Source organism: Macaca thibetana, chromosome 19 (genome assembly GCF_024542745.1).
Source record: "Macaca thibetana thibetana isolate TM-01 chromosome 19, ASM2454274v1, whole genome shotgun sequence".
NCBI lineage: Eukaryota > Metazoa > Chordata > Mammalia > Primates > Cercopithecidae > Macaca > Macaca thibetana.
In genome coordinates, this window is record NC_065596.1 from 45506690 (window position 1) to 45527610 (window position 20921).

The 20921-nt window shown below is 50.6% G+C and overlaps 2 protein-coding genes across 9 annotated transcripts in view; both read left to right on the forward strand.

Annotated features, from left to right (window-relative positions):
• AXL (AXL receptor tyrosine kinase) overlaps positions 1-8815 on the forward strand; it is a 44368-nt gene extending 35553 nt beyond the window's left edge. For all 3 annotated transcript variants that reach the window (XM_050768417.1, XM_050768418.1, XM_050768419.1), the window contains 4 exons: positions 267-376; positions 3166-3325; positions 4217-4353; positions 6613-8815. In XM_050768417.1, coding sequence (XP_050624374.1) covers positions 267-376; positions 3166-3325; positions 4217-4353; positions 6613-6964 — 759 coding nt within the window. In that variant the 3' untranslated portion in view covers positions 6965-8815. The remainder of the gene's footprint in view (positions 1-266; positions 377-3165; positions 3326-4216; positions 4354-6612) is intronic.
• Positions 8816-9531: 716 nt separating this feature from the next.
• The window catches only part of HNRNPUL1 (heterogeneous nuclear ribonucleoprotein U like 1), a 47973-nt gene continuing 36583 nt past the window's right edge, over positions 9532-20921 (forward strand). The window contains exons 1-3 of one of the 6 annotated variants that reach the window (XM_050768429.1): positions 9532-9618; positions 15262-15384; positions 20365-20518. In XM_050768429.1, coding sequence (XP_050624386.1) covers positions 15267-15384; positions 20365-20518 — 272 coding nt within the window. In that variant the 5' untranslated portion in view covers positions 9532-9618; positions 15262-15266. Of the gene's footprint in view, positions 9619-11195; positions 11820-12069; positions 12143-15261; positions 15385-20364; positions 20519-20921 lie in introns of those variants that run through there. The other 5 variants (XM_050768428.1, XM_050768424.1, XM_050768425.1 and 2 more) reach the window with 5 other exon arrangements.

Consider the following 20921-nt stretch of genomic DNA (forward strand, 5'->3'; position numbering starts at 1 on the left):
AGGTGGGAATGATCATTGTTTGTCTGAAGACCAGAGGGGAGTCTGGGGAGTGTCAGTCAAGGGCAAGAACATAGGCGATCAAGTCCGAAAGGAAGGCTGGAGCAAGTTTATAGGACCTTGCAGGCCATGGAGAGGGGTTGGGTTGAATTGTCAGGGCCATGGGAAACCAACTCGGGCAGAGCTAGAATTGCACAAAGGGATAGAGGGAGGAGGGATCACATCAGGGACTCTGTTGACCTCTCCTCCCACCTGCCTTGGCTCCCCAGTACCTGCCCACTCAGATGCTAGTGAAGTTCATGGCGGACATCGCCAGTGGCATGGAATATCTGAGTACCAAGAGATTCATACACCGGGACCTGGCGGCCAGGAACTGCATGTGAGTGCCTTTCAGGGACACCCCCACGCTGCTCCCACACTCCCTGAGGGAGCTCCCTCCCCCCTTCTTAGGATGGAAGCGGGGCTAGACACCCACGAAGGGCAGGTCAGAACTCAGGGCCAGGAAAGTCAGTAAGGGGGTCTGGGAAGGCTTCCTGGACGAGGTGGGTCCTGAACTGAGATCTGGAAGGAGCATTTGGATGTGGAGAGGGAAGAGACCAGAAGGTGGGCTCAGTGCACAGCATGAGGTGAGCAAAGGGGCTGAGGTGACCGATGGGGGTGGGGACATGTGAGCCCCATCTCTGTCCCGCTCCATGCTGGGTGACTTGCCTGGGGCTGCCCTTTGGAAGCGGCCACACTGTATAAGGAAACCAAATTCCCCACCAATGAACAAGCAGAAAACATGCCAGACAGGGCGCGGTGGCTCACGCCTGTAATCCCAGCACTTTGGGAGTCCGAAGCGGGTAGATCACTTCAGGCCAGGAGTTCGAGACCAGCCTTGGCGCAACCCCCTCTCTACTAAAAATACAAAATTCATCCGGATGTGGTGGTGTGTGCCTGTAATCCCAACACTAGAATTGCTTGAACCCGGGAGGCGGAGGTTGCAATGAGCCGAGATCACATCACTGCACTCTAGCCTGGGTGATAGAGCGAGACTCTGTCTCAAAAAAAAAGAAAGAAAGAAAAAAGAAAATAGTAACCTGTAATCCTAGCCATTCCTAAGGCTGAGGTGGGAGGATTGCTTGAGCCTCGAGACCAGCTTAGGTAACAACAGTTAGACACCATCTCAAAAAAAAAAAAGAAAAAAAGAAAGAACAATAAATCCCCCAAAAGCCAGAATAGAGGGTAAGGGGAGGGTAGAGGGTGGAGGGAATGGAACCACAGAGTTAGAATATTAATCTCGGCCAGGTGCCGAGCCAGGTGCTCACACCTATGATCCCAGCCCTTTGGGAGGCTGAGGCAGGAGGATCACTTGTAACCAGGAGTTCAAGACCAGCCTGGGCAACATAGTGAACCCTGCCTCTACAAAAAATAAATTATCTGGGCATGGTGGTGTATGCCTGTGGTCCCAGCTACTTGGGAGGCTGAGGTGGGAGGATTGCTTGAGCCCAGGAGGTTGAGGCTGAAGTGAGCCATGATGCTATCACTTCACTACTGTCTGGACAACAGAGCAAGACCCCATCTCCAAAAAAATTGATGTATATTTTCCATACACTAAAATATACACATCGTATATGTGCAAGCTCAGCTCAATGAATTTTTATGGGTATAGACCCATGTAACCACTAGATCAAGGTAAAGAATATTTGTTAGCCCCAGCAGGCTCCTTCATGCCTCTTCCTCTTTCCAATCACTACCGCCAAGTGGTACCCACTATCCTGACTTCTCAGTGTTAGTTTCGCCTGTTCTGAAAAGTCATACAAATGGGATCATGCAGTTTGTACTGCTTTGTGTCTGGCTTCTATGGCTCAGCATGATGTTTTTGAGATGAATCTGTGTAGGAGTAGTTTGCTTTTTTTCTTTGCTGTGTGGTATGGTATTCCATCGTATGAATGTCCTGTCCCATGGATTTTCTTCCTTTTCTTTTTTCTTTTCTTTCTTTCTGTCTCTCTTTCTTTCTCTTTCCTTCCTTCCTTTCTTTTTTTCTTTCTCCTTCCTCCCTCCCTCCCTCCCTCCCTTCCTTCCTTCCTTCCTTCCTTCCTCCCTCCCTCCCTCTCTCTCTTTCCCTTGCTTTCTCTTTCATTCCCTTTCTTTCTTTTCTTTTTTGTTTTGACAGAGTGTTACTCTGTCCTTTAGCGTGGGGTGCAGTGGCATGATCATAGCTCACTGTAGCCTCCAACTACTGGTTCAAGCTATCCTTCTGCCTCAGCCTCCTAAGTAGCTGGGACTACAGACATGTGCCACCATGTCCAGCTAGTTTTTAATTTTTTTTGTAGAGACAGGGTCTTGTTTTGTTTTCCAGGTTGGTCTTGAACTCCTAGCCTCAAGTGATCCTCCCACTTTGGCCTCCCGAGGTGCTGAAATTACAGGCTTGAGCGACTGTGCCTGGCCATTTTTTTTTTTTTTTTTTTTTTTTTTTTGAGACAGAGTCTCACTTGCTCTGTTGCCCAGGCTGGAGTGCAGTGGCACGATCTCAGTTCACTGCAACCTCCGCCTACTGGGTTCAACTGGTTCTCTTGCTTCAGCCTCCCAAGTAGCTGGGATTTCAGGTGTACACCACCACACCTGGCTAATTTTTGTACTTTTAGTGGAGACAAGAGTTTCACCATGTTGGCCAGGCTGGTCTGGAACTCCTGACCTCAAGTGGTCCACCTGCCTTGGCCTCCCAAAGTGCTGGGATTACAGGCGTGAGCCACCGTGCCCAGCCATGTTCTGTTTTTTAATCTGGCTGCTGGTTACACGGGTGTGTGTGTGAAAATTCAGTGAGCTGCTCACTTACGACTTGTGCACATTTCTGTATGTACACTATACTTCAAGAAAAAAAAATGCTTTTTCATCAAGGAATCAAACTCAAGGAAGGACCTTAGAATCTAGCAAAGAGCCAAAGTTGGGAAGGCCTGAGGAAGCCCTCAGGAGTCCCCAAATGAGGAAGTCCCATCCTCATTTGACAGAGTGAACAAGAAGTAAAGCAGTTCCCTTCTGGAATGGGGTGAAGATTTGGGAGACATATCCCCACCCCGCAGCCAGGACAGTGAGGGGAGGAGGTGCAGATGTGTCTGAGAGCCAGGGCAGACTTCCTGGTGGACGTGACCGATGCCCTGACCCTGTTCCTTTCCCCAATCCAAACAGGCTGAATGAGAACATGTCCGTGTGTGTGGCGGACTTCGGGCTCTCCAAGAAGATCTACAACGGGGACTACTACCGCCAGGGACGTATCGCCAAGATGCCAGTCAAGTGGATTGCCATTGAGAGTCTAGCTGACCGTGTCTACACGAGCAAGAGTGATGTGGTACGTGCATCCCCACCAAGAGTGGGGAGCCATGGGAGGGCATGGCCTGACTGGGCGGCTGTGAATGCAAGGGTCACAGGGACATGTTGGCTTCCCTTTGCAGGGGCTTGTCTACATGGGCTAGGCATGTCTTGGAGTATGGTGGGCATCTCTGAACAGTGGTGCATACATGCCCAGGATAAATACAGGCCCATGTGTGCATGGTAGCAGTGTAGACAGTTTAGGTTAGAAGAAGCTGCAGTGATTATGTGTGCATGCGCACACACTCGTAGAATGTGGACAGCCAGGGTGTGCAGAGTGGCACATGAGCTCATGTGTCCATGAAGTGTGTATATGCGTGTGATGGTGAGCATGTGTATGCATCCACAAAAGTTACTTATTCATGTGTATACCTGTGTCAAATACTTTACATATATATTTTTTTCTTTTTTTCTTTTTTTTTTTCTTTTTTTGACATGGAGTCTCATGCTGTCACCCAGGCTGGAGTGCAGTGGCATGATGATCTCGGCTTCCTGCAACCTCTGCCTCCCGGGCTGAAGCGATTCTCCTGCCACAGTCTCCCGAGTATCTAGGATTACAGGCGCCCACCACCACGCCTGGCTCATTTTTGTATTTTTAGTAGAGATGGGGTTTCACTATATTGGCCAGGCTGGTCTCAAACTCCTGACCTCAGGCGGTCCACCCACCTCAGCTTCCCAAAGTGCTGGGATTACAGGCGTCAGCCACCGCGCCCAGCTAAAGTATTATGTTTCTGTGAATACTTGTGACGCTCCCAGAAGATGGTTGTGAACATGTGTACATAAGTGTGGGTGTACCCATGAACCTGGGTATTGGGGCGGGTGATTCTGTGCAGGAGAGACCGTCTAATTCCCTCCCCTCTGCCCCATACAGTGGTCCTTCGGGGTGACAATGTGGGAGATTGCCACAAGAGGCCAAACCCCATATCCAGGCGTGGAGAACAGCGAGATTTATGACTATCTGCGCCAGGGAAATCGCCTGAAGCAGCCTGCGGACTGTCTGGATGGACTGTGAGGACCCTTAGGTTTCCCCCAACCCAGAATTCATTCCAAACCCCTGACTACCCCCACATGGCCCTCACAGGTCCAGTACTCTCTATAACCCGGACAGAATCCCTGAGAATGCTGAATGACCCACTTGCCCCTCACCAATGCTCTGAGTAGGGCCACCACTGGCCAGTGGGGTGCAAATCAGCTGAAGACACCCTTTCTTCCTTTATCTGTGTCTGGAATGCGGGCTGAATCAGTCCCCTGGCTCCCCATCCCCAAGCCAGGTATCCTTGGGTAGTGAAGAACAGCACAGTCTTACCTGGCGGCCCTGCTGTTGGAACATGCACTCCCAGAGACTTCTCATTCCAGACTCCCAAGCACACCATGCTTCCCCCACCTGCTCCTCAACACCCAGGACTCTCTGCAAAACCCTCCAGTTTGTTTTATTGACCTTCTGCAGACTCAGGTCTCCTCTGAGATGTTTGCAGGATCCTTTAGGGAATGCTTATCAAACTCTGCAGTATTAGAGCATGCAGAGAAGGCCGTGACATTTAGCCAGCACTTTGAGGGTAAAGAGAGGAGCCTGGTTGGGTCAAGAGGAGACAGCCTGGGGCTTCAGACTCCTCAGTCCACCTTGGGTACTCCAAGAGCTGAGAGGAGTAAAAATAACAGTTAACATTTTTTTTTTTTTTTTTTTGAGACGGAGTCTTGCTCTGTCGCCCAGGCTGGAGTGCAGTGGCCGGATCTCAGCTCACTGCAAGCTCCGCCTCCCGGGTTTACACCATTCTCCTGCCTCAGCCTCCCAAGTAGCTGGAACTACAGGCGCCTGCCACCTCGCCCGGCTAGTTTTTTGTATTTTTTAGTACAGATGGGGTTTCACCATGTTAGCCAGGATGGTCTCGATCTCCTGACCTCGTGATCCACCCGTCTCGGCCTCCCAAAGTGCTGGGATTACAGGCTTGAGCCACCGTGCCCGGCCAACAGTTAATATTTTTATAGAACTGACTAGAAGGCACTGTTTTAGGTGCCTGGCATGTGTTAGATCATTTGGTCCTTACCACAGCCATATGGTGTGGAGAGGTATCATTACGATTCCCATTTTGCAGATGAGAAAATCCAGTCCTACAGGGAGGGTAATTTATTTTTATTTATTTATTCGCGTCTCGCTCTGTCGCCCAGGCTGGAGTGCAATGGCTTGATCTTGGCTCCCTGCAACCTCCCAGGTTCAAGCGATTCTCTTGCCTCAGCCTCCCAAGTAGCTGGGACTACAGGCACGTGCCACCACGCCCAGCTAATTTTTTTTTTTTTTTTTTTTTTTTTTGTATTTTTAGTAGAGATGGGATTTCACTGCATTAGCCAGGATTGTCTTGATATCCTTACGTCATCATCCACCCGCCCCAGCCTCCCAAAGTGCTGGGATTACAGGCGTGAGTCACTGTGCCCAGTCTGGGAGGGCGATTTATTTGTCAAAGGTTGCACAGCTGGTGTGTTTATTATCTATATCCCCACATCGAGTAGTTTAAAACAACAAACATTTATTATCTCCCATGGTTTCTGAAAGTTGGATATTGGGAACAGCTTATCAGAGTGATTTTGGTTCAGGATCTCTAACGAAGTTACAAAGATATCATTGGGGGCTGCAGTCATCTGAAGCTTGGGACTGGAAGATTGCTTTCAAGGTGGCTTACTCACATGGCTGTGGCAGGAGGCTTCAGTTCGTTGCCAGGTGGAACCCTTGGTGGCACTGCTTGATCTTACTCACAACGTGGCAAGACAAAGTGTGAGGAAGCCGCATGCCTTTTATGACCTAGTCTCAGAAGTCACACACGCCATTGCTTCTGCCAAATCAGAAGCAAGTCACTAAGTCCTGCCCATGCTCAAGAGGAGACGATTTATTCTCCATCTTTTGCGGGGAGGAGGGTCAAAGAATTTATGGATCTATTTTAAACCAGCACAGCTTGAAAGAGGCATAGCCAGGCTTTGATGCAAGTCTGCTCTGGGGAGCTGGGAAAGTCTGTTCTAGCAAACCCTCATCAGAATACTACTCCATACCCAGCCAGGTTTCCCAAGACCCTTCCCAGCTCCTGAGTCTCCCAGGACCCAACTCAGAAACTCTTGGGAATTCCCAAATCCCCATAGATGGCTTCAAACTGCTGAGGCTCCCTCCAGTCCCCTAAAATGCCCCCAGTCCCCTGAGTGTCCTAAAACGTCCCCAGGCTCCCAGAATGCCCCCCTTCTGAGTCCCTGCTCAATCTCCCAACCCTCATTTTGCTGCCCTAGGTATGCCTTGATGTCGCGGTGCTGGGAGCTAAATCCCCAGGACCGGCCAAGTTTTACAGAGCTGCGGGAAGATTTGGAGAACACACTGAAGGCCTTGCCTCCTGCCCAGGAGCCTGACGAAATCCTCTATGTCAACATGGATGAGGGTGGAGGTTATCCTGAACCTCCCGGCGCTGCTGGAGGAGCTGACCCCCCAACCCAGCTAGACCCTAAGGATTCCTGTAGCTGCCTCACTTCGGCTGAGGTCCATCCTGCTGGACGCTATGTCCTCTGCCCTTCCACAGCCCCTAGCCCCGCTCAGCCTGCTGATAGGGGCTCCCCAGCAGCCCCAGGGCAGGAGGATGGCGCCTGAGACAACCCTCCACCTGGGACTCCCTCTCAGGATCCAAGCTAGGCACTGCCACTGGGGGAAACTCCACCTCCCCACTTTCCCACCCCAGGCCTTATCCCCACCTGAAGCCCTATCTTCCTACCTATCCCACCTCCATCCCAGACAGGTCCCTCCCCTTCTCTGTACAGTAGCATCACCTTGAAAGCAGTAGCATCACCATCTGTAAAAGGAAGGGGTTGGATTGCAATATGTGAAGTCTTCCCAGGTATTAACATTCCAAGACTCTAGAGTCTAAAGTTTAAAGAGTCTAGATTCAAAGGTTCTGGGTTTCAAAGATGCTATGAGTCTTTGGTTCTAAGGACCTGAAATTCCAAAGTCTCTAATTCCATTAAAATGCTAAGGTTTTAAGGCCTACTTTTTTTTTCTTTTTTTTTTTTTTGAGATAGAGTCTCGCTCTGTGACCCAGGCTGGAGTGCAGTGGTGCAATCTTGCCTCACTGCAACCTCCACCTACCAAGATCAAATGATTTTCCTGCCTCGGCCTCCCAAGTAGCCGGGATTACAGGCACCTGCCACCACACCTGGCTCATTTTTGTATTTTTAGTAGAGACAGGGTTTCATCATGGTGGCCAGGCTGGTCTAAAACTCCTGACCTCAAGTGATCCACCCACCTCGGCCTCCCAAAGTGCTGGGATTACAGGTGTGAGCCACTGCACTCAACCTTAAGACCTACTATTGTAAGGCTCTGAGATTCTGTGGTTTTAGATTTTCTGGTTCTAATATTTTTGATAAGGCCTCAAGGTTTTAGGTTTTAAAGCTCTAAGATTCTGATTTTAGGATCTAAGGCTCTATGATTCTAGATTTTTATTTTTCTAGGGTTCAGAGTCCTTAGAATGTAAGATTCTAGATTCTAAAGATTCTTTAATTCTAGACATGGAGGTTCTAAGGCCTAGTGTTCTAAAATATGATGTTTTAAGGCTCTGAGAGTCTAGATACTCTGGCTGTAAGACTCTAGACCATAAGCCTTCAAAATTTTATCTTCTCAAGTTCTAAGATTCTAATGATGATCAATTATAGTTTCTGAGGCTTTATGATAACAGATTCTCTTGTATAAGATCTTACATCCTAAGGGTCAAAAGCTCTAGAATCTGTAATTCAAAAGTTTTAAGAGTCTAAAGATGGAGTTTCTAAGGTCCAGTGTTCTAAGATGTGATAGTCTAAGACTTACTCTAAGATCTTAGATTCTCTGTGTCTAAGATTCTAGATCAGATGCTCCAAGATTCTAGACGATTAAATAAGATTCTAATGGTTTGTTCTGTTTCAAGGCACTTTAGATTCCATTGGTCCAAGATTCTGGATCCTAAGTATCTAAGTTATAAGACTCTCACACTCAGTTGTGACTAACTAGACACCAAGTTCTAATCATTTCTAATGTTGGACACCTTTAGGTTCTTTGCTGCATTCTGCCTCTCTAGGACCATGGTTAAGCATCCAAGAATCCACATTTCTAAAATCTTACAGTTCTAAGCACTGTAATTCTAAGGCTCAAATGTTCTAAGTTTCTAAGAGTCTAAAGGTCCACAGGTCTAGACTATTAAGTGCAATTCCAAGGTTCTAACCCTATACTGTAGTATTCTTTGGGATGCCCGTCTCCTTTTTAGCCACCATTGCTTCCTCCTCCCCTCCTGTGGGGGTGTGCCCCCTTCAAGCCTGTGCAATGCATTAGGGATGCCTCCTTTCCCGCAGGGGATGGACGATCTCCCGCCTTCCGGGTTATGTTGCCCCCCTGAGCCAATCCTTCATCTTCTGAGTATACAGTGTGGACTCTGGTGCCTTCAGAGGGGCTCAGGTCACATAAAAGTTTGTATATCAATGAGCTTCTGTCTCCTCTTGTCTCCTTTTAGCTGTGATGTGGCCCCGTTCCCTGGCAATTCAGTTTCCCCCATCAGAAAAAAGAAGGCTTGGTGGGGTCTTGGAATTCTCTCCTCACTAAAGAGGGTAGAGATGAACATACAGATAGACAAAAAGACACACAAGCAAGAGACGCATGCTCTCAGAAACGCCCAGTGAGGAACTGACATACGGATCCAGCATCACAGACACACACACACCTGTGCCCCGCAAAGTAACAGACACATGAATTAATGGACACACCCGGGAGGACCTGGTCACAAATAAAAAGACTGAAATTCAGATGCATAGAGTAACACAGACACACAGAATTACACAGACACAAACATATTTACAAACATGCTCAGGCAGATACCTGCCACGAATAGGAAGAGACACAGACCCGGAGTCAAGTGACACAAATACTCAAGAGACGTGGAGATTACAACAGGTACTCACAGCCCCGAACGTTCAGACTGACATAGAAACACAGGCACAGAACACCTTCGACCATCACGGACCCACAAGGGGCCTCCAGCCAAAACCAACCCACCGTGTCTGGCATGCACTGGCGAGCAGGCGTTCGCGGGTGTGGCCAGCAGCAAATGGAGAAACCCTTGGCAGCGCCCGGACGCCCTCCAGTGGCGACTCCTGAGAACCAGGGACAGTTCAATCCGGGCCACAAACTTTTTTAGAACAAATCATTGTGGGAAGCTGGGAGGAGAGAGAGAGGAAGTCGGACGTGGGCGAGGGGCGGGGTGTCTGGACTGGAACCTCTGGGCCCACGTGAGTGTCTGTCCCGCTGCTGAGTGGGTGCTGTGTGTCTGGGTTGCTGTAGTGTTCGCTTGTAGTGCAACTATCCTGTGTTATCTTTATCATTCGATGCCGCCTGCCTCTGCGGACCGTAGTGGGCACCTCTACACTGCAGCTGGGTACCTTACCCAAAGCAGATCAGAATTGGGGCCGGGCGCGGTGGCTCACGCCTGTAATCCCAGCACTTTGGGAGGCCGAGGCGGGCGGATCACTTGAGGTCAGGAGTTCGAGACCAGTCTGGCCGACATGGTGAAACCTCTCTCTACTAAAAATACAAAAATTAGCCGGGCGCGGTGGCGGGGACCTGTAATCCCAGCTACTCGGAAGGCTGAGGCAGGAGAATCGCTTGAACACGGGAGGCGGAGGTTGCGGTGAGCTGAGATCGAGGCCCTGCACTCCAGCCTGGGCAACAAGAGCGAGACTCCGTCCCAAAAACAAAACAAAACAAAACAAAAGAACTGGATGCGTCTGATCTGACGCACGCCTGTTTGTTTACGTCTGCGGGGTGTGCCTTTGTCTAAGTAGAGATGGTGTGTGGCTTCTGCGGGCTTAACGTGTGGCTCAGGAGGCAGTCGGCGTCTGCATCATGTATCCCGATTGCGTCTTACTCGAGTTTTGTTTTCTGAGTTAGAGGCGACAGGTGGTGCAGCATTAGACACAGGGAAGCTCTGTGGCTTTTGTATTCATGAGCGCGAAGGTTAATGACGGATCCGTGGGTTTGAGCTTGTCAATACAGACGCCAGACAGCCCGATTTACGGGAACAGCCGATTAGAGGATTGGAGAGGGCGGTCGGTGAACTTCTGGATGTCTTTCGTAAGGGGAAGGCTCTATGGTCGCGTGCAGAGCGCCCGTTCCACGTCAGGCACCGACCATAGAGCAAGGCCGCCGCGGACTACCCAAGGGAAGGGGAGGCCGTGTCCTTTACAACTAGCCTCCCGTTGTTAGTCTAGTCTCTATAGTCAAACCTTCGGGACTCTCTAAAGTCAAAATTTTGCTTTTACTAAAGGCAACTGGGTTCCTTCCAGATTACGAACTGTATATCCACTTAATATCTATTTCGTATACCTCCTCCTACAGCGAAATTTGTGAGGCAGTCCTCTGAAGCACGGCCAATCTGGGGCATTTTTCCTAAAACGAGCCATCTCTACGCTTTAGTGAGCTAAGACAATAACTGCGATTGGTGGGCAGATTGTTTTGAAACCGCCCTAACGGCAAGGGGCGGGCCCCTGGTGAATTCATCTCTTTCCGGTTTCTTAAAGGCAACAGGAAGGAGGGGTTTCTGACGACCCTCCATTTGATTGGTTCTAGTGGTTTTACCCGCTCGGACTCCTCAAGGGGCGGGAGATATACACCAATCGGAATGTGTGTTACAGAGACACTTAGTTTGATGAAAGGACTGCGCAGGAAAGGCCGTCGGACGCTCATTCTGAGATCTCACCGCTGATTGGTCCAAAGCGTTACTCCCTTATTTTCATTGGGCTTTACTGCAGCCGGCGCGCGAGAGCTACCCAATCAGCGCACGCTCCGCCTCCTGCCTTTTCCCGCCCTCCGCTCCGGCCTCGGCTTCGACGTAGGCCAACGCTTCCTACCCGGTAGCTCCTAGGCCTTCTCGTTGCCGTTGTTTTGAAAACCGCACTCTGATTGGCTAGGTTTCCGGGCCCGCGCCCGTTGCCCCATGCACTGACCAATTGGCACTCGTATTACATCGGACGAGGCACGGGTGAAGGGGGAGGCGGTGGCGGCGGCCATTTTGAGCCGCCGCCGCCATTGGAGTGGGCCCCCCCCCTTCCCCCTTCGCCTCCTGACAGGAAAGGTTTAAGGGGGACAGAGCCCTGGGAGGCCGGGCCGGGCTCGGGGGCCACCCCGGGGGCCCGGGCCATGGATGTGCGCCGTCTGAAGGTGAACGAACTTCGCGAGGAGCTGCAGCGCCGCGGCCTGGACACTCGAGGCCTCAAGGCCGAGCTTGCTGAGCGGCTGCAGGCAGCGTTGGAGGCCGAGGAGCCTGACGACGAGCGGGAGCTCGAGGCCGACGACGAACCGGGGCGACCCGGGCACATCAACGAGGAGGTCGAGACCGAGGGGGGCTCCGAGCTGGAGGGGACCGCGCAGCCACCGCCGCCCGGGCTGCAGCCGCACGCGGAGCCCGGCGGCTACTCGGGGCCGGACGGACATTGTGAGAGTGCGCGGGGCGGGGGCCGGGGAGCCCGGAGCCTGGGCCGAGGAAAGGGCTGTGGGACGCGGGAGTCCAGCGCCTGAGGTCGGGGAGACGACCTGAGGATCGGGGGATCCCGCTACCCGCCACCGAAAAGGATCTGGGGACAAGGGCCCCGGCACGACCGGAGGGTGGATCCAGACGCTCGGTGCAGGGGGCACACTGGGGGAGGGGCCTCTGGGTTTCGGAGGTGAGGGACGGGGGTGGCGGGGAGGATTCCTTACCGTAGGGATCGGAGACCGGAAACTGGTTTCTGGAGCCGAAGAGAGTCGGAAGAACAAGAGGTTTTCCATTTGGGTTGGGAGGGTCTCGAAAATGGAGATCTCGGGGTTCGGAGCTCCTTGGGCTTGGCGGCCTGGCCAGCCCAGCGTGTGGGCTGCGGGGTGGTGAGCCGTGTTTCCAGGGTGGGGAAAGAATGTCCAGGTGTGCGGGGCTGCGAGAGTTTTGAGGAAGCAGAATCCTGGAGTATGCCGCTGGATGCGATCCTGGGAGTTCTCCTATTTGCTTCGGGGGTGGGTGGGTGAGGTGGAGGCGCTGGTGTCTGTGGCTGGGGAGGGTCTAATGGACTCAGTGCTTTGGAGTTTGGCTGGTGAGCATTTAGGGGCTGCGGGAGATTGAACGAGGGGGCACCCCCATCTCTCTTCCGGGGCTGGAAGGCCACCCTTGAAGCAGGCACAGCCTGGACATTTGGTGCTGGGAGATCTGGGGACTTTCTGGTTGGCTTCTAGAAGAGGGGTAGGGAGCCCTGGTGTCCAGAGGCTGGAGGGGGAGAGGATTTTTCCCTCAACAAAGGATCTGGGGGTCTAGAGCTAAGAAGACTGAGGACAAATAACTCTGAGGCTGCTGCTGAATGGTCTAGAGCTAACTGTGGGCTTTTTGGAGAACGGGGTAGCTGCGGGTGGGATGGGGGCAGATGAGTTGGTAACATTCCAAGTGGATGAAATATGTGGCGGGAGACAGAGGATCCTGTGTCCAGCACAGAAGGAGTATGTATCTGGCTTAGCGAATATGGGGAGGGGGGAGGCTGTAGGGAGCAACGAGAAAGAAAACCTGTTGACTTCACTGGAGGCCTCAGAGTGGAGTGTGGGGAATGTTTCTGGACCTGAGCGTCTCCCAGAGATATGGTCGGTTCCCAGAAGCAGTTATTTGTGTACCCAGGGAGTGGGGGCCTTCAGCGGGAAGCACAGAACTCTGCATCAGCCAGGAGGTGTGACTCTGGGAATGGGTTCGGGTAGATCTGCGGTTGTCTGAGGAGAGGAAACCCTGGTATAGGACGGAGTGAATCTTCAGTTAGAAAAAAGCAACTTTAGGGCCGGGTGCAGTGGCTCACGCCTGTAATCCCAGCACTTTGGGAGGCCGAGGCGGGCGGATCACAAGGTCAGGAGTTCAAGACCAGCCGGGCCAACATAGTGAAACCCCATCACCCGTCTCTACTAAAAATACAAAAATTAGCCGGGCGTGGTGGTGGGTGCCTGTAGTCCCAGCTACTTGGGAGGCTGAGGCAGAAGAATCGCTTGAACCTGGGAGGGGGAGGTTGTGGTCAGCCGAGATTATGCCATTACACTCCAGCCTGGGCAACAAGAGTGAAACTTTGTCTCAAAAAAGGAAAAGGAGCTTGCTTTCTTTCTCTTTTTTAAAAATACAGATGGGGTCTCGCTATGTTGCCCAGGCTGGTCTTGAAGTCCTGGGTTCAAGTGATCTGCTCACCTCAGCCTCCTGAAGTGCTGGGATTACAGGCGTGAATCACTGCACCAGGCCTCAGGGCAGGTTTCTAGTAGGACTGGGAAATGGGGGGACTGGAAAGGTTAAGGAGTAAGTAGAAGGGATTCTGGCGTAAGAATTTGTGGAGTTTTTCCGAAAAGAGGGCACCATGGGACTTGGGGCTAAGGGAATGAGGACAGAAATGAGGTAACAGTGGAGACAAGATTTGGGATTGGCATTGGATACTTGTTCATAAGAGATAGAGTTTCCCGGAGGGAGATAACTCGAGTGTGGATTTGGGATAGGCAATGGCCTAGAGATTATCTAGGATCCAGGTGCTGGAAAGAGAACTTCCCATTGCAGAGACTTGTGAAGAAAGGAGTGGGCCTGTGTGTGTGTGTCTAGAGCAGGAGGGACCATGGCAGGAATGCCTAGCAAGAAAGGGTAGTGGGGTAGTAGTTACCTGGTGGTCTGGCCAGAGAGTCGTCTCTGAGAGGAAAGCGAATTAGGTGCTTTGGAGCGTAGATTCTAGACTCAGACAGACTTCGTTTCAAATCTGGCTTAAAGATATTGGCAAGTCACTTCATCTCTGTGAGCCTGGTTTCCTTACGTGTAAAATGGGGTTAATCAACAAATAGTGTGTTCGCTCTAGCCCCCGGGGGTGTTATGAATGAAATCGCATGTGTGAGGGGCTTAGCACTGGGCCTGCCTTTTGTTAGAAGGGGGATGTTTTAGGGAGTGGAGAAGGACCCTAGAATCATAGCCTCTCCAGGAGAGGCTGCCTCTGTGGACACAGGAGAGATGCTCAGGAAAAGAGGCTTTGTGGGAAGCGGAGTACTGCGCTTGGAGCCTGGAAGCAGCAGAATAGTTTGAAAGGGCCCTGTGTTCCAATTAAGGAGATAATGCTGTTTCTTCCTCTCTCCGTTACTTGCTACAACAAAGTCCTTTGAGCCCCCTTCATGCCTTCCTTAAGCCCTCCTTCAACCTTGGTCAACAGACCTGTAGCAAACCACGTGACCTGTGACTTTCTTCGCTTTGGGCTGCACCTGGTTTGTGCCCAGATGTATTTATCCTCTGAGAAGGTATCCAGTCAGTTAGCAAGTGGCAGAATAGTCTCTCCTTCCCTTTGGTTCTGTCCCATGGCTCCTGGCATAGCCAGTAGTAGGGCCCTTGGGGCCCTGACTGAGAGCTAGCCCCTGGGGAGGAGAGCCTGTATGCTGCCCATCCTAGCTTTCTAAAATTCTCTCTGGGTTGGGCTGCTAGGTTCTTGAGGGAATCTCTGGTCTTAGTTCCACCTCTGAGCTTTCACATGTGTTATCCCAACCCCAGTAACATTCTCCATTCTCATCACTGAGTCATCACCTATGTATCCTTTGAGTCAAGGCTTATCTGTTATTTTCCAGGTCCCTTTCTTAGCTCCTGGTACTACTTTGTAGCCTTCAACACAATCATATTAAATTTTTGCATGTATTTGTTTTAAGATTTGTCTGTCTCCCTAAACTGAAGGCTTCAGTGGGGGCAAGTTTGTCTTCAGCTGTATCCCAGGCTCTGGAGTATAGTATGCACTCCATGAATAGTTAATATTGTTATTCTTACCACTCTTAAGTTGAGCTCCTGGGCCCGCAGATGCCTTCTGGACCCTTTGGTCCAGGGTTCTCCATGAACTGCCCCTCTAATTGGCCATTTTTTATTTTGTTTTAAGATGCCATGGACAATATTACCAGGCAGAACCAATTCTACGATACCCAAGTCATCAAACAAGAAAACGAGTCCGGCTACGAGAGGAGACCACTGGAAATGGAGCAGCAGCAGGTCTATCGCCCAGGTAGGAAAATACACATGTTTCATCTCTTTGGATGGAAACAGAATCTACGTGGAACCTTTACCCTCTGCTTAGAGTGTGTCTTCCCAGAGAAACTATGCATCTTTTTTATTGGGGAATTCATCTAGACTTTGTCACTCTGGCAAGAATTGTTTAAAGGAAAGATCTCAGTCCTACTTCCAAGTGTTGGGAGAGGGGAGGTTCCATGGTATCTGTATGAAAGTGATGTTAGTCGGTGGCTCAAGCCTGTAATCCCAGCACTTTGGGAGGCTGAGACGGGCGGATCATGAGGTCAGGAGATTGAGACCATCCTGGCTAACACGGTGAAACCCTGTCTCTACTAAAAAATACAAAAAATAAAATTTGCCAGGTGTGGTGGTGGGCGCCTGTGGTCCCAGCTACTTGGGAGGCTGAGGCAGGAGAAAGGCGGGAGCCCGGGAGGCAGAGCTTGCAGTGAGCTAAGATCCGGCCACTGCACTCCAGCCTGGGTGACAGAGCAGGACTCTGTCTCTCAAAAAAAAAAAAAAAAAAAAAAAAAAAGTGATGTTAGTATCAGCCCGGTGCGGTGGCTCACTCCTCTAATCCCTGCACTTTGGGAGGCCGAGGTGGGCGGATCACCTAAGGTTCGGAGTTCAAGACCAGCCTGGCCAACATGGTGAAACCCGTCTCTACTAAAAATACAAAAATTAGGCCCGGCGCGGTGGCTCAAGCCTGTAATCCCAGCACTTTGGGAGGCCGAGGTGGGCGGATCACGAGGTCAGGAGATGGAGACCATCCTGGCTAACACGGTGAAACCCCATCTCTACTAAAAATACAAAAAATTAGCCGGGCGTGGTGGTGGCCGCCTATAGTCCCAGCTACTTGGGAGGCTGAGGCAGGAGAATGGCATGAACCCGGGAGGCGGAGCTTGTGGTGAGCAGAGATTGTGCCCCTGCACTCCAGCCTGGGCAACAGAGTGAGACTCTGTCTCCAAAAAAAAAAAAATACAGAAATTAGCCAGGTGTGGTGGCGGGCACCTGTAATCCCAGCTACTTGGGAGACTAAGGTAGGAGAATCACTTGAACCCGGGAGGCAGAGGTTGCAGTGAGCCAAGATCGTGCCATTGCACTCAGTCTGGGTGACAAGAGTGAAACTCCATCTCAAAAAAAAAAAAAAAAAAAAAAAAAAGATGTTAGTATCAGGACCCTGGAGAGTTGAGACCCCCTAGACTAATGTTTGAATCTTATTTAGGATCCTAGAATGGCGGAGCCAGAAAGAGCCTTCTAAGTCTAATCTGGTATTTCTCATGTTCTGAAGATTATTGTTCCAGGGGATATTATTAGGGGATTCTCAGAAAAGGGTCCCTTAGCCAAATGTGTCTGGAAAATGTAGCATGTGCTATATCATCTCTTGGAAATTCACTATGCTCGTTAGAACATTAAAGGCTCTGAGAAGTCCTGAATTAAAAAAAAAAAAAAACAGCTGTGTGTCAAGCCTCAAGCCAGGTGTGCTGGCTCACACCTATAATTCCAACACTTTGGAAGGCCAAGGTAGTAGGATCATTTGAGACCAGGAGTTCCAGACCAGACTGGGCAACATAGTGAGACCCCTTCTCTACAAAAAATTTAAAAATTAGCCAGGCGTGGCTATGACTGCGTACATGCACACACCTATAGTTAAAGCTACTCAGGAGACAGAGGTAGGAGGATCACTGGAGCCCAGGAGTTTGAGGGTACAGTAAGCTATGATTGCACCACTACACTCCAGCCTGGGTGACAGTGTAAGACCCTGTCTCAAAGGAAAAAAAAACTAAAAAGTAGGTCAGGGCGTAGTGGCTCGTGCTTGTAATCCTAGCACTTTAGGAGGCCAAGGCAGGAGGATCACTTGAGCCTAGGAATCCAAGACTAGCCTGGGCAACATAGTGAGACCCCTGTTGTCTTAGAAAAAATTAAAATTTGACTGAGCACGGTGACATGCCTGTAGTCCCAGCTACTCAGAAGACTGAGTCAGGAGGATCACTTGAGCCCAGGAGTTCGAGGCTGCAGTAAGCTATGATTGTGCACTGCAGTCCAGCCTGGGCAACAGGAAGACTTTGCCTCAAAAATAAAAACAGGCCGAGTGTGATGGCTGTTACATGCCTGTAATCCCAACACTTTGGGAAGATTGCTTGAGTACAGGAGTTCAAGATCAGCCTGGGCAACATAACCCTGTCTCTTTAAAAAATAAAAATATTACCTGAGCGTGGTTGAGCATGGTTGCACATTCCTATAGTCCCAGCTACTCTTTTTTGTTGTTTGTTTGTTTTTGAGACAAAGTCTCACTCTTGTTCCCCAAGCTGGAGTGCAATGGCGCGATCTCGGCTCACTGCAACCTCTGCCTCTCAGATTCAAGCGATTCTCCTGCCTCAGCCTCCTGAGTAGCTGAGATTTCAGGCACCTACCACCATGCCTGGCTAAGTTTTGTATTTTTAGTAGAGATGGGGTTTCACCATGTTGGCCAGGCTGGTCTCAAACTCCTGACCTCAGGTGATCTGCCCGCCTCGGCCTCCCAAAGTGCTGGGATTACAGGCATGAGTCACTGAGCCCAGCCAAGTCCCAGCTACTCTTGACGCTGAGGTGGGAGGATGGCTTGAGCTAGGAAGTTGAGGCTCCAATGAGCCGTGATGGCACCACTGCATTCCAGCCTGGGCAACAGTAAGCCTCTGTCTCCAAAAAAAATTTTTTTTTAATTAAATTTAAAAACCTTGTGTCGTCTTGGGCTGGTGTTGCTGAAAATATTTTTTTTTTTTTTTTTTTTTTTTTTGAGACGGAGTCTCGCTCTGTCACCCAGGCTGGAGTGCGGTGGCCGGATCTCTGCTCACTGCAAGCTCCGCCTCCCGGGTTTACCCCATTCTCCTGCCTCAGCCTCCCGAGTAGCTGGGACTACAGGCGCTCGCCACCTCGCCCGGCTAGTTTTTTGTATATTTAGTAGAGACGGAGTTTCACCGTGTTAGCCAGGATGGTCTCGATCTCCTGACCTCGTGATCCGCCCGTCTCGGCCTCCCAAAGTGCTGGGATTACAGGCTTGAGCCACCGCGCCCGGCCGAAAATATTTTTTTTAATAAAAAATAGACAAAAAACCCGGCCGGGCGCGGTGGCTCAAGCCTGTAATCCCAGCACTTTGGGAGGCCGAGATGGGTGGATCACGAGGTCAGGAGATCGAGACCATCCTGGCTAACACGGTAAAACCCCGTCTCTACTAAAAATACAAAAAAAAAACTAGCCGGGCGAGGTGGCAGGCGCCTGTAGTCCCAGCTACTCCGGAGGCTGGGCCAGGAGAATGGCGTGAACCCGGGAGGCGGAGCTTGCAGTGAGCTGAGATCTGGCCACTGCACTGCAGCCTGGGAGACAGAGCGAGACTCCGTCTCAAAAAAAAAAAAAAAAAAAATAGACAAAAAACCTTGTGTTGTATTGTTTAAACTTAGGATTTCCCAAGCATGTTAAGTATATATTTTTATAGAACAAAGTTCCCCATGTTGCCAACTCTCTCCTTCCTTTTTTTTTTTTTTTTTTTTTTGTTGAGACAGAGTCTTGCTCTGTTGCCCAGGCTAGAGTGCAGTGGCACGATCTTGGCTCACTGCAAGCTCCGCCTCCCAAGTTCAAGTGATTCTCCTGCCTCAGCTTCCCGAGTAGTTGGGACTACAGGCATGCCACCACGCCCAGCTAATTTTTTGTGTGTTTTTAGTAGACATGGGGTTTCACCATGTTGGCCAGGATGGTCTCGATCTCCTGACCTCGTGATCCGCCCACCTCGGCCTTCCAGAGTGCTGGGATTACAGGTGTGAGCCACCACGCCTGGCCTCTCCTCCCCATTTTATAGATTGAGGAGTTGGCTTGTCCGATGGCAGAGCTGGGGCTAGAACCTAGGAAACTTGCTCCCAGGCTAGTCCTTTTGGTAAATAAGCAGCATTCCTTATCATTTGTGCCTTACTATTTGGAAAGCAGGGTCCCACTATTGAGAACTGATGGAGCCCGTACTGACCCCCAGTTTTGTGCTGCTCTTACTGTGTTGTGGCCCCCCAGTGCCTTTTCTTAGTGTATCTGGTTGATTTTGTCTAATGCCATTCTGGTTCATCCACAAAGTTAAATCCCCAGACATTTCTTGTGGGTGGCTCAGAACTTTAATGAATGTAGGTTAAACTGCAGATTTGTGTCAGGCTCTGTGAGACTTGTAGGATCATTCAGCCCCAGGAGAATATTTTCTGTGCCGTTATCCACAGACATTCATCAGGAGCCCTGTGTGAGCCCAACCTATTGCTGAGAACCAGGGAGGCTCTCTTCAGGATGGCTGAGCACCATCCCTGCCCTAGAGGACCAGGAGCCTCTTCCGAGTGATGTGATCCACATGCCAAAGCTGGGGAATGATCCAAAATGGTCTGGGGTTGAATGCAGAAATGAGTAGATGTGAATGAGCCTCGGCATCAGGGATTAACGCTGTGGGAGAAATTAGGATGTTTGTTCTTGGTTCGGCACTGATTCCTGGAGTCTGCCTGAGACTAGGACTTACCCATGGTCCACAGCACGGTATCCCATCCTGACTTTCTGTTAGTGGTATGACTTAAAGAGGTTATTGCACCTATAGGATGGCTTAACTGGAGTGATTCTGGCCTCTGTGGGTAGGGCAACTAAAGCCCGTAGAGTTAGCTGCAGGACCACAATACCCTGTTGAATTCATCCTCTCCCCCTCCCTTGCTACACTGAAGAAGCTTTGTAAGAACTGAGGTTCTTCGGGAGGAGAAATTGGAGAATGTAGGGTCATGGCATCTCAGATCCTAGCCCTGTTCTCCAGTACGGCCTCCTTGGTTGGCTCAACAGGCTTCTGTTGAACTCAGCAAGCTGCCTGTGCCCAGCCCTTCATCACTGTAGTGAGGATCCTGCTCACATCTCCCAAGGGAAAAGGGACCAGAAAAGTGATAGCTGGGGAGCTTGCAAGTGTCTTGACCGTCTGAATTTGTCCTGACAATAGAAATGAAGACAGAGATGAAGCAAGGAGCACCCACCAGCTTCCTCCCGCCTGAAGCTTCTCAACTCAAGCCAGACAGGCAGCAATTCCAGAGTCGAAAGAGGCCTTATGAAGAAAACCGGGGACGGGGGTACTTTGAGCACCGAGAGGATAGGAGGTGGGTGTATGAGGCAGCAGTCACCCTTGCTCTGGTAGGTCTCTATATCCATAGCCTCGTGCTTGCTGGGGACATTTGCACTAATCTAGAGGGGCTGAGTAGAGATTCCCTCTGCTTTCACACTCTTTCTGTTCCTTCCTGTGCTTACTACCAGATTCAACTTTCCTAAACTTTTGGTCCTTCCCCCAGTTCCTCCCTTCTTACCTGCAGGGTAACTTGTAAATATCTTAGACTTTTCATGTGTGAGATGCCAGCCTGCCTCTTCTGTCCTTTGCCTTACTGCCCCTGCAGTCAGCTGCTTGATATCTGTAATGAAAGAAAGATCTGTTTCCTAACACTACTCCCAAACACACATCCTCTTCCCATTCATCCACTCGTTCAGTCAGCTCTCACAGTGCTGTCA